At 50.1% G+C, this 12,101-nt stretch overlaps 1 protein-coding gene across 1 annotated transcript in view; it reads left to right on the top strand.

Moving 5' to 3' along the window:
* The window catches only part of DCDC2C (doublecortin domain containing 2C), a 69,697-nt gene that overhangs the window by 27,345 nt on the left and 30,251 nt on the right, over positions 1-12,101 (top strand). Inside the window, 3 exon segments of the mRNA XM_060168984.1 lie at positions 1,132-1,260; positions 5,816-5,953; positions 9,758-9,804. Of these exon segments, the coding sequence (XP_060024967.1) occupies positions 1,132-1,260; positions 5,816-5,953; positions 9,758-9,804 (314 nt within the window).

Genomic DNA, 12,101 nt, shown 5'->3' with positions numbered 1-12,101 from the left:
GTGTTAAATATCTTAAAAATGTAGACAAAAACAGAACATGGACTTGTCTCAACATTTATTTCTTGTATTATTAGCCGTCTGTGTTTGGAGAGACTTTTGGCGTGCACCATTTAGGAACACGGATGGGTGGAAACCTTGCAGCAAATCTTCAGGGTAGCGGTAACATCACAGATGAGCTTTGCTACGACTTGCGCAGAATGCCCCTTTCGAGGTTTGTTTTGGGGCAGAGGCTTTAAGTACGGAAAAAGGTGGCCTCTGGGGTGATGGCAAGCCTCTTTCCACAGAGCCTTAGCTGATCCTTTTTGTTGTGCACAAACGTGTTAACTTAAAATTTATATTTACTCTGAAACAAGAGATGTATTTCTCCAGTTTTAAATTATTTACATTTAAGGAAAAACAACAACAGTAATCATAAATAACAAAGTAACAGATTGAAAGTCAGCCCCGTGAAGTTGAGCTCCTGTATTGTTAAATGCTCTCCGTAACTTTCAGACTTAAAGAAATAGCCTCATGTTTTACAATATTTTAATAAGAGTTTGAAACTGTTGCTAAGTGGCTTTGACTGTAACACCAGGGAACTAGTAGCTTTGCACTGGGTTTTGTGCGGACCCCAGCCGTGTTCCCAGCCCCAGCCCATAGAAATAAGAAAACAAACCCACCAGGACCACAGGGAAGCTGCCTTAAACTGTGAGAGTGAAACCAGTGGTTTCTATTATCTTTCCAGAGGATTGCACGTTATTTCCTCCGGGACACTCTCTTGGCGCCACGGAGGGGACAGCAGCTGCATTTTTAACGCCAAATTTCCCCGTTTGTTTTCCAAATGGACACAGTTTTCTTCCATGTTCCCCGTTGTCACGGAGGCCTATTTTTTAAAGAGTAGAGTTTAGTCCTGTTCATCGGGGTGTCTTCTATCCCATGAGGCCGTGTCGCCAGCGTTTCCGGCCCCTCCCTGGTTCTGAGCACTATGGGGCTTGGGGACTGTCCTCCATGCGGTGGCGTGTGGGCCACCAGGGGCTGCTCAGGGCTCCGTGTGGTCTCCATGCTTCTGTAATTGGGTATCTTTCGTGAATTCCCAGCGTTTTCCCCCAAGGTGTGAGGCCCTAATGGAGGCTTTTCCTCTGGTTCCTGCAGTGTTTTCACAAATGGAAGATTATTTATTCCACCTGTAAAGATTATTATACCCAAATTCAGCCTGACGGAGTGAAACTGCGTGCTGGCCATGATCGGAGAGAAAGTCTTTCCTCTGGGAGGCGTTAGAAAGTAAGGCTCTGGCCCAGCTCTGGGGACCCGGAAGGAGGGACTCGTTCTGTGCCTTTCAGTGAGAATTTCCTGCCCGTCCAGCAAGGTCTGAAATGATTTCTCGTGAACTCTGATTTTAATTCTTCAGGCAGACAATAGTTCTGCAGTCTTTGGGCCATACTTATTTTTAACAGTTTCATTCATTCATTCAAAAAAGTTTAGCGAGCATCTGCCTCACCCTCGGCGTGGTGAATACAGCTAACAAGGCTGAGATGTGGTCGCCCCAATCCCCCGGGTCCCCCGTGCCCCTGCCGGGTGGCCAGTGATTAACATTCAGTTAGATGCTCAGGTGATGTAATGAGGCCTCTTGGGCGGGAGAATTCGGGGAGCCACGCAGGGGAGCTGGTGTCCGAGTGGTGACGGGGCCCGTCACGGGGGGATGGAACCGTTGGATGGAGGAGATGGTGTGCTGCACTGGCCGAGCAGTGTTGGGGGCCCCACTGGCCTGGACCCCGAATTTGCAGTGGGACACGCTGCAGGGCTGTGGTTTCCTCCGACGCTCGGCAGCCTGGGACTAGGGAGGGGAAGATAGACTCGTCCATGGCCGAGGGTGGGAAGGACCAGCAGAGGAGGGGTTCGGTGTGTGCAGGTGACTCTAGGGATGGCCCGGTGGTCTCAGACCCCGGCCTGGCGGTTGGAGGAGGGCGGGAGGGAGGGAGTGGAGAGCCGCGAGGCTACAGCCTGTAGTGGGAGGGAGGGAGTGGAGGGCCGCGAGGCTACAGGCTGTAGTGGGAGGTGAAGAAGACCTGGACTTGGGAACACACGGGGTGATGAGAAGGCCCGGGTCTCGCCACGGGAGTGGGTGGGAAAGCGCAGGAGGACACAGACCTTTAAAGCTGGGAAGTCGGGTGATGTGGAGTGAGGCGGAAGGACCATTAGAAGCGTCGTCCTCATGGACAGTATGGTTCCGGGTGGCTGGCATTGGAGAGGAAGAGCAAAAACATTCAGTCCCTTTTCACTTTTGTGTCCATTAACTCTTTCTCGGGGGTGAATTAAAACATAGAAGATCTATTGACAGTCAAGAGTTGTGATACCAACAATGACAACTGTTGTGTCTACTAGTGAACAGGACATAACTGTTGGGACATTTAGAGCAATGGGATACTCGCTAGCCTAGTGAGGGTGGTGAATAACAGTGAATACCAATGTTCCAGGAAGAGCGCTGTTCACATAATAAAAAGTCCTGTAAGTGCCCAGGTGACTTCAGGATGCAGTTATAAGTATTCGTGTTTCATCCTTAAAGAAATAGGGACAGTTGTCTGGAGCAGATAGGCCTGTGCATATTTTTGGAAGAAGCCAGAAACAGTAGTGGGATTAATCATAAGTATCACGTCTAAAATCACAAGTATCACATAGTGGTGAAAGGAAGAGGTAAAATCTTTGTGAGGGAGAAGCAAGCAAGGAAGTAGCATATCTAGAGGGAAAATAGGACACGAGATCAATACGCTCCTTTCTTTTTTTCCCTGGGCTTAAATTAGTTCTCTGTGGCTGAGTTTAGAAAAAGTACAGAGCTTGGAAATAAAGGAAATGCTTAGAAAGTACAAATATTCAATAGTAAGCTTGAAAGGGTGATGTAATAGGCACATTACAGGTTTTTTTTTTTATTATCAACGTACATGTTATCTTTGAACGGAACCGACAGCTAATAGTCAACATACGTTTGAGAAGTCGTTTGTATCTATCTGTATTTATCATTCCTTAGATAATGTTAATATGGTTCAGTGGAGGTTTCTACTGTACCTTTTTCTTGTGTCCGTTAGAGACTTAGCCAAGTTCTCAGTGGTATTAAAATTGGTTGATTTATTGGATAGTTTTGAACGTTCTGGGATATATATATATATTCCAGAGAAACCGTTAAGATTGTGTGTGGGTCTCTGTGTGAGAGATTATTGCTGATCTCGGTGTTAGAAAAATGTGCTTTTCGCAGACGTGTGTTGTGTGCTGATTGCACGGTGGGCACCACGCTGTACGCGGGAGGCCCAGCCTGGTCCACTCACCCCTGTTGAGCTTGTGGCCCCGCAGAGAAGGCAGAATCAAAAAGAATCACAGTGGAGGGCAGAGTGTGTAGGAGAGGAGCACACCCAGGTGTGCAGCGCAGTCTAGGAATAGCCCAGAAGAGGTTCGCCTTGAGGACGGCAGACGAGTAGAGGTCGGGGTGTGCTGGGCTTGGGAGGAGATGCTGGTGCACCCCTGAAAGCGGGCACCCCCCAGATCTGCACCCCGGGTGCTTCTCTCGCCTCACCCTGGTCCAGCCCTGGTTGGGAAATGCAGTGTTATGGGCGATGCCTGGCCGTGAGGCCGGCCAGACGCGGTTCCGGAAAGAAGAGTCGTTAGCACGGGGAGGAACTGAAGAGGAAAGAGGCTGAATTTCCCACGTCCCGCAGCCCTGGGCTCTGTGCACCTGGCAGAGCTCTCTACCTGCTGGAACAGAAGGGTGGTGAGTGGTCCCTGCCAAGTTCTGAGGCTCTGAGATACGACCGTTTCCACCCTCAATGCTTGATGCAATCCGCGTTTGTTGGGCACAGGTTGGGCAGTGTTGGTGAACTCTTCTGTCTGCTTTTTCACCGTCTGTGGACTCTTCCAGTTGGCGGTCTTCCCTCTTTCGTTCTGTGACACGAATCTTCATTATTTCTGCCCGTATTTCTTCCTTTCTGCTCCTAATTGAACTTATTTTGGGGATTCTTATTGTCTGGCTGATGGTACTTCTGCTCATTTTATTTCTTAACTTCTATATGTTCTATTATCATTCCCTGCTGCTTCCTGGGAGAGTGCCTCTATTTTATCTTCCAAACAAGAATTTGTGCTTCTTTCTTTATTTCATATTTCCCTTATTTCTTTTGTAACGTTTTCCACGTTTGTGTTACGTGCCTGGTCCGTGTGTCCCAGCACTTCTGCTTCCGGTGGAGTCTCCCAAGGCCCCACCCCCAGCGCCTTGCGGTCCAGCCTCCAGCACCTGAGCTCTGGGGGGAGGCTGTCCTCGCGGCCGCAGCCAGTCAGTCCTGCCGCCTCCCTGGGCCCCTCACTGCCGAGGGCGTCTGCAGCCCCCTGGCTTGCTCCTGGGGACACTCGTACCAGCTGTGTGCCCTCCAGGGAGGGGCACCGACTGTCCCAAGGTGACAACAGGAGAGGAAGGAAGTTCCAAGCCCTGCTTCTCACCTGGAAGCCCTGTGTTCCACTCCCTGGGGCGTCTCACAGTTGCCCCCTGTCTGGAAGTTCTTCATCTTGGTCCTACAGGGTGACCCGAGGCAGCAGGTCCAGGAGCTGCCCTTGGTAGAAACAGATGCTCAGGCCTCATGTTAGACTCACTGAATCACAAACTCCAGGGCAGGGGCCCGGCGCTGTGCGTGAGCCGGCCATCTGGTGGTTCCCTGCTCGCTGAGGTTGGGAAGTGCTCAGGGGAGGGAAGTCTGAGTCCTGTGGGTCCCACCTGTTCCAGGTGCCCTGCATCCTTCTCTCCTCTCCCTTCCTGTGCTCACTGCTGTCATTCGTGAACATGTCGTACGCTCTGCGAGAAGCTCTGCATCTCCTCCCCCAGGTGAGGTGCTTTGCCTCCATCACATCCCACCCACGATGGCCAGCCGCCTGTTGCTAAAACACTGTGCTTACCCCACACTTCCATGCAAATCCCCACTCACTCTGACTAAATTGATGATAAGCTCCTCCCCCTAGAATTCCAGGCTCTGGGATTCAACGTTCACGTTCCATTTCACCCAAGGGTGCATTTCACCCTTCGGTGAGTCAACCCCCTGTGTTCTGGCTTTTTGCAGAGGCCCCTTCTGCTGCCCCAAAGGCTTCATCCCATCTTCACATGAGGAACTCCTACCTACCCTTGTACATTTCACCTTAGTGACGCCTACAGTTGCCTTTACTCTTTCTCCTCTTAGAACACCGACGTTTTGCCCTTCTCTGGTCATACTTGCCTCTGTAGGCTTTTATACACTGCTTGACTTTGGGAAAGCAGTGGCCTTCTTATTTCATATGTTTTACACAAGGCCTACCTCATTGGATGGTGCCTAACAGATGCTCAGCATTGAATGAATTGAACATTTTCTTAAATAAATGAATTATGAATTAATACATGCCAAAAAGAGTGCAGAATAAAACGTAGACAAATATTAGTCTTTTAGTGCTTACAAAAAGGCATATTATTTGCTAATAAATGCCGGGTTGTTTTCCAAGTATTGTTATAACAATATAAGCCAATTTGTATTCATTTTAACTGTTATTAGTTAAAATTAATTGAATACCAACCAACAGCTTAAATGTTCTCAGGGCCCTCTGAATACTTGTAGATAATTAAAGATACACTTTAATTAAAAAATCTAAAAATGGAAAGCGAGCCTAACCCTGGCAGAGCCGCTCCCGCAGGGCTCCGTTAGCCCGTTTTGGTTACGTTTGCTCTCAGCGCATCAGCTCTCCTGTGGTGCGCATACCCGTCGCATTGTGTACCGGGTGCCCCCAGCCTGATGTCATGGCTCTTAAGTCTCCAGCTCATTTTTTCTTTCTTTACTCACAGATTATTTACAATGAATGGGCATCTTCCGGACACCACAAAGGATTTGCAAGACAGCCATTTTTACGTTGCGGCAGGACTGGAGGCCTTCCAGTATTTCCCTTATTGGAAGTCCCCAAAGGTCCCCAGAGAAGTCTAACAGTGAACACAGTTCATTTCTTCCCTTCCTGCTTAGTAAAATTTGCCTTTCCCCCCAGCTCCTCTCCCAAGTACGGTCAGTTTAGGTACCTGCTATTTTTCTGTAGTGAAACTTGATATTATCGTTTTATATATGATGCATTTTTTTTTAATACTTTCTTGGCTACGCCACGCGGCATGTGGGATCTTCGTTCCCCGACCAGGGATCGAACCCGTGCCCCCTGCATTGGAAGCGCGGAGTCTTAACCACTGGGCCGCCAGGGTAGTCCCTATGAGGCAGTTTTGAATTTTCAAAATCTTTGGCATGGAGGAACCACTGCTGTTGGATAGAGCCACAAGGACAGTGAGATCCCGTACTGAGTCTTTCTCCGGGGCTCCTGGGGTCTCAGAGGTCAAGAGTCCAAGCGTACAGGATGGAGCTGGCCCCAGGCCGCGGTCATGGTCGCCACGCTCCATGTGGCACAGTTTCGTTTTCTTAATTCGACTTGCTTTTCCTTATCTAAAACAGTGTGTGCAGGCTGGCAGTCTCTCCTGGTGAACAAAGCAGTGATTTTTGTAGTAGATCCTGGACCTGCGTAACAGGGCACGCCCCGGTGTGTGCATCTGTGGATGTGAAGGAATGGCTGGGAGGAAGATGAGACGGTGGGGACTCTTGTCCCGTCCCCTGAGATAATGTGACGACTGTCCCCGCAGTCTCCGGCTTGCATCTAGGATGGGGCAGCCGAGCGCCAGTAGTGAAGGCACAGTGCTGTCCTGTAGGCTCAGGCCTGGGGGACGCCTGGGGTTTTCCCCTGAGGTAGACGAGCCCAGCGTTTGCGCTCAGAGTTGCATCCTGTGTCCTGCCCTGATGCTCACAGGGCAGAGCAGGCTCTGTATGTGCAGAGCACCCTTCTCATGGTTCCCGGTCCTTGAGGTCACGAGATGAGGCGGTCTGGTTCCATTCCCAGGGCAGACTTACACTTGACACCTCCTTGGTTTTCCGTGTCTCACCCACCCTGCTTTTCAGGGCGTATTTGTATGAAAAACCTCAGTATTCCCAACTCCAAATATCTGTAGGTCTGTAGAGTCCAGATCCCTTCCTCACTTTCCTGATGTGCTGGCCAGACACGGACGCCTATCTGTGAGTCTGGGGCTCTCGGGGCCGCAGCTCCAGATGCGCTCCCGAGTGCCTGACGCCAGGGGTCAGGGCCGGACCAGGCTTGGCGGAGGGTCGGGAGGAAGGCTGACCTGCCGGACTGAAGGCCTGCGGTTCACACTGATCCAGCTCCTCAGTTTTGGTCCCAAACGAAGGCCCTGGGATGAGGACTGTGGTTGGGCTTATTGCCTCTGGGTCAGCCGGGAAGGCGGGCGTGGGGCACGGGAGGATAGGCCGGTGGTCAGCAGATGCGCTCTGCCAGGGCCCAGGCCTTGAGCTGCACGGGACCTGGCCATCCCCACTTCTCCAGCGCCGGGGTGTCGGGCACTCGGGGGCGTGTACACACGAGCCCGAGTGTTCCTTCACACGACGGTCGGTACGGTTTTTTGGTTTTGTTTTGTTTTCTGTTTTATTTTTTTTAATTTTTAAATTTTATTTATTTATTTTTTAACATCTCTATTGGAGTAGAATTGCTTTACAATGGCGTGTTAGTTTCTGCTTTATAACAAAGTGAATCAGTTACACACATACATATGTTCCCATATCTCTTCCCCCTTGCGTCTCCCTTCGGTACGGTTTATAAGGCGGGCACCGAGCACTGCTCCCCGTCTCCAGGTCTTGCTGAGACAGCCAGTCTGGGGGATTTCGGCCCCGTGGCAGCGTAGCCCCCGGGGGTGCGTTTGACCCGCACTAATGTTGGGACTATTTGAGGGCTTGCAGGAGCCCTCCCCGTCGGGCTTCTCTGTCGTGCTCTTATGGTCACTGTGCTGAGAACGAGGTGTCAGTTTTCATCTCGCTGTGGGGCAGGCAGGTGGCCTCAGCCTCGCAGGTGGTAGGCCTTCACCCCACCCCGAGGTGCCCTGCAGGAGCTCTGGGTGCGTTTGGGAGACTTGAGACGCCACCGGGGGAGCCGTGTCTGGGGGCCCTTATGCCTGTTTTGGCTCCTGTGCTCTTAGGTTTTCTACTTTAAGGCTCCCTTCGCCCTGTTGACAGATGGTGACCCCCCAGCAGTGTGATATGCAGGCAGATGCTTAGGTTAGGGTCCTGCCCGCGCGCCTGGTCAGCGTGGATATTTCCTGACTTTGTCGACACCTTAGTCCGTTGCTGACGGTCCTGACAGCATGGCGGGTGGAGATATGGTGGGGCTGTCGGACTGAGTTGAACGGTTCTCTCTACTCTGTGTCTGCTGCTCCCTGCACGAGTTCCTCTGCCTTTCAGTGTGTTTTGTTTCTTCCCATCTTCTGTTCATGTGTTGAACCCTGACCTGAATCTGCTGGTTGCTTAAATAGCTTTCTCCCTCGCCAAAGAGGTTGGGCTGGGGGTGAGCAGAGTCTATAAGAGACTGAGGTCCAGTCACCACACGGGAAGTAGACCAAGCGGGTGCTGGTCTGCTGGAGACCCACGTTGGGGAGACCTTTCCAAACGTGCACGGCAGAGGTTGGAGTCGGTGAAGAATCGGAACCAGCACGTGGGTCTGCATGGCTGTCAGGCACAGAAGGAGGACGAGAGCTCTGCGGTGGGGTAGAAAGAGGATGGACTGGGTTTTGGATCGGATTTTGGTCTCAGTCCTTCTGCTGATCAGCTGTGGGGCATTAAGTAAACCCTCATGTTTGGAGCCCGGGTTCTTCACCAGCCCAGGGGGAGCAGTAACGCTTGTTCTGCATGTCATCGTGAGGGCTGTGTGATGAAACTGTGTTTGCAAACGTGATTAATCCACCGTCAAAAACTTAAAAATGTTAGGGTTCCCCTCCTCGCCGCCCCAAGATCATATAGAAGCTTTGGGGCAGAGGTGCCTATAAACGCATGGCCTTAGGTCAGACGCCCGCCTGCCTCCCGCCCCCCGTAAGTGAGGAGCCATTGGATTTTCAAGGGTTTCAGGGAAGAGCCAGGACCCAGGAGGCTACAGTTGGGAGCCCTTGGGTATCAGTCCAGTCTGGCCAAAGGGGCAGACGCTCATGGCACAAGCATGGCTTCCCAGGCATCGGGGGTGTGTTCAAGGGCCATCTGGGGTCCACTTCACCTCCCCCCCCACCTACTGGCCCCAGACCTGCCTTCCAGCACCTACACTTGAACGTCTTCCCATTGTCACAGTCTTTGCCGTTTGCACACCACAGTCACACACACCGGATTACCTCTCCTTTTCTTAAGAAACGCACTTTTTAAACCTTATTGTAGGTTTGATCTGTGAGAAATGTTTTTATAATGCAAAAGCATGTGTTAGCTACACTGCAGCCTGAGGCCAAAGGAAAGATCGATAACACTCATCCTGCTTCCATTTAAAATTTTTATATTTTGTTCATCGTGCATTACTTTTTGCATTTTGATTTTTCAAGGGCTGCATTCAAGTCGTGTTTATCTTGATGACCGGCTTGTTTGGTGTCCCCTTAAATTTTGCACCCAAGGCCAGTGTCTCACCTACCTCTCTTAGCCCCTTCCCTGCATCATTTAAATAAAGTTTTAAAATACTAAAAAAAAAAAAAAAGATTTCAGGGAAGTAAAGTGAACAGACTTCCTTGGGGCCCTTTCTCCTGAGCCTGGGAGCCGCTGTTGATGTGGGCTTGTGTCCTCTGGGGACAGAAAGCGCCTTCCTCGTGGTCGGTGCCTCCTGAGGCTGACGCAGCAGTCGACATTTTTGTTCAGATGTTTTTGGCTGGGCTTTTTTTTTTTTTCAGAAAGTACTCAGACATTGAGAAGTATTCGCGAAGAAAGAAAAAAGTGAGTCCTTGTTAAAAAGGGCCGATGACAGCCGTGGTCGACCCTGGTGTCTTTTGTATGGCTGATTCATTTTGCTGTGCAGTGGAGGCTAACACAACATTGTAAAGCAACCATACTCCAATAAAAATTAATTAAAAAAAAAAGGACACACGACAGGCCGGGCCCGCCATTGTAGTACGAGCTTCTCAGCACAGGCTGACTCCTGTGAATGGGCCGAACAAGGCATCAGGTGTATCCCTGGAGCTCAGAGTCTCCAGGGCTGGGAGGCACACCCAGGTGTTAGTGATGCAGCACAGTGAGTGTGGGGATGAAAAGACACACAGGTCTCCTGGCAGTGGTAGGAGCAAAAGGCCTGGCAGGAGCTGGGAGGAGATGTCAGGCAGACGTGGCAACTGGAGGAAGGTACAGAGGGGTGTGCTTGTGTTCATCTGCACGCACAGTCTGACATTGCAGCACAGAGCACAGGCCGAGCAAGACAGGTAGAAACCAGACCTTGGCGGCTCCGAAGGGCCCTCATCACCTGTTTACATGATGAAAACATCCCAGACCAGCTTATAGAGTCAGTACTTTAGCGGCTCTACTGCGAGAACGTTCATTCAACAAAGCTGTTGAATGCGTGCCATGTCCTTCCCGGCCTTCTAGGCCCGTCCTTCAGAACTCGCCGGCCTCCAGGCTCTCCAGGCACTCTCTGTTATTTTCCAATATCTGGCAAACAGCCTTTGGGTTTGCTTTCCTCCAGTTGCAGCCCAGATGTCTTACCCACCATTTATCACCTTCCTGCAAGGAGCTTTTGCTTCCTTACCCCTAGGGGCCACCTTGCATTTGCCTGGTGAAAGCCTGGTCTTGGAGCCCAGCCCCTCGCTCTGTCTGCACTTGCCCTGAAGGAGCTCAGAGTCCCTGCAGGGAATAACACAGCTGACCTGACCCTCTTCACACCGAGTTCATGGCCACAATCCTCACCCAGCCGGCCTGCACCTAAAAAGCCTCACTACTAAAAAAAATACTTTTCTGAATAAGTTTTGCTAAATGTTGTTAGGGATTTTTGCACGTCTCTTTATAAGTGAGACTAGCTTAGAATACCTCTTTCTCTTGTTGTCTGGCTTTTGGTGTCAAGGTTTTCCTGAATTGATTCTGTTGTTATTTTGGTAGCTTCTTGAGCTCAATGATCATTTTATTTATTTTCGATTTTCTCTAAGGATTCCGTTTAGTGTTAAGTGTTTGTTGGATGAATGAATGAGAATCACTGAGAACACAAAAATGATAGACGTGATCCTGCCCTTGGGGTGCGCTCCATCTGGTGGGGACAGACACGTGGACTTACGTCATGACACAAATTGTGTATGAATGAGTCACGTGCATAGGATGATGGTTTGTAGGCTGGGGAGTGATCCACACGTGGAGCTCAGCAAAAAGGTGCAGGTCGTGAAGTGTGATTCAGAGAAGGGGGCAGACAATCCCGGAAGGGAAAACGCCCGCATGAACGCACAGGGTTCTAGTCCCACCGAGTTATTCTTTTCTGCCCTCTCCAGTGTTTTCATATATGACGTGGGCACCGAAGTTTGAATGATGACTTATTTAGGAAAACGCCTGCATGAACGCACAGGGTTCTAGTCCCGCAGAGTTATTCTTTTCTGCCTTCCCCAGTGTTTTCATGTATAGTGTGGGCACCGAATTTTGAATGATGACTTATTTAGTGTGAAGAGTACAAGCTTGAAATCCCATACTTTCCTGGTTTTGGAAGCCTCTGAGCACACAGGTAATTGAATCTGTCTGCTGAACCTGTAGTGCGGGTTTATCGCTACCTGCTTGTGTTCTGTCCTCATTTCGTGGTGGTGGGGTTTTGACTTTGGCTCCTTAGAGGTAGGGATGTAATTTTCTTTTCATTATAAGTTTAAAATTGGTCTAAAATGTGAGCGTGTTTGTTCCGATATTGTCTGCATTCCCTTTTCTCTTCTGGAAATGGATCACTGGAAAATTAATGGGTTTTGATGATGATATTTAATACTTCGGAGCCTTTAACAGAATGATCACAAACATGGCATAAACTGTAGTGTAAAGATGTGTTATTTTAGGAAGGTTAGATCTATTGCTGAGATTCTCCTATGAAGTCAGTGTGACAAGAGCATATAGCAGGTACAGCAAGCACATTTGTTCTAGAAAACGGAAAGCCCTAGAAGAAAACAGAGGGCATTGACTTAACAAAGGTTGGTGTTCAGATACCTGTCAAGGGTTTTACGGTGTCCGTTGTCCCTTATGTACGGCTCGTGGATCTCAGAACTGAGCACTGGACGAATCCTTGCC

This window comes from Lagenorhynchus albirostris, chromosome 13 (assembly GCF_949774975.1).
Source record: "Lagenorhynchus albirostris chromosome 13, mLagAlb1.1, whole genome shotgun sequence".
In the NCBI taxonomy this organism is placed as follows: Eukaryota; Metazoa; Chordata; class Mammalia; order Artiodactyla; family Delphinidae; genus Lagenorhynchus; species Lagenorhynchus albirostris.
The sequence above is the reverse complement of the archived record's forward strand: the minus strand, read 5'-3'. Positions and strand labels throughout refer to the sequence as shown.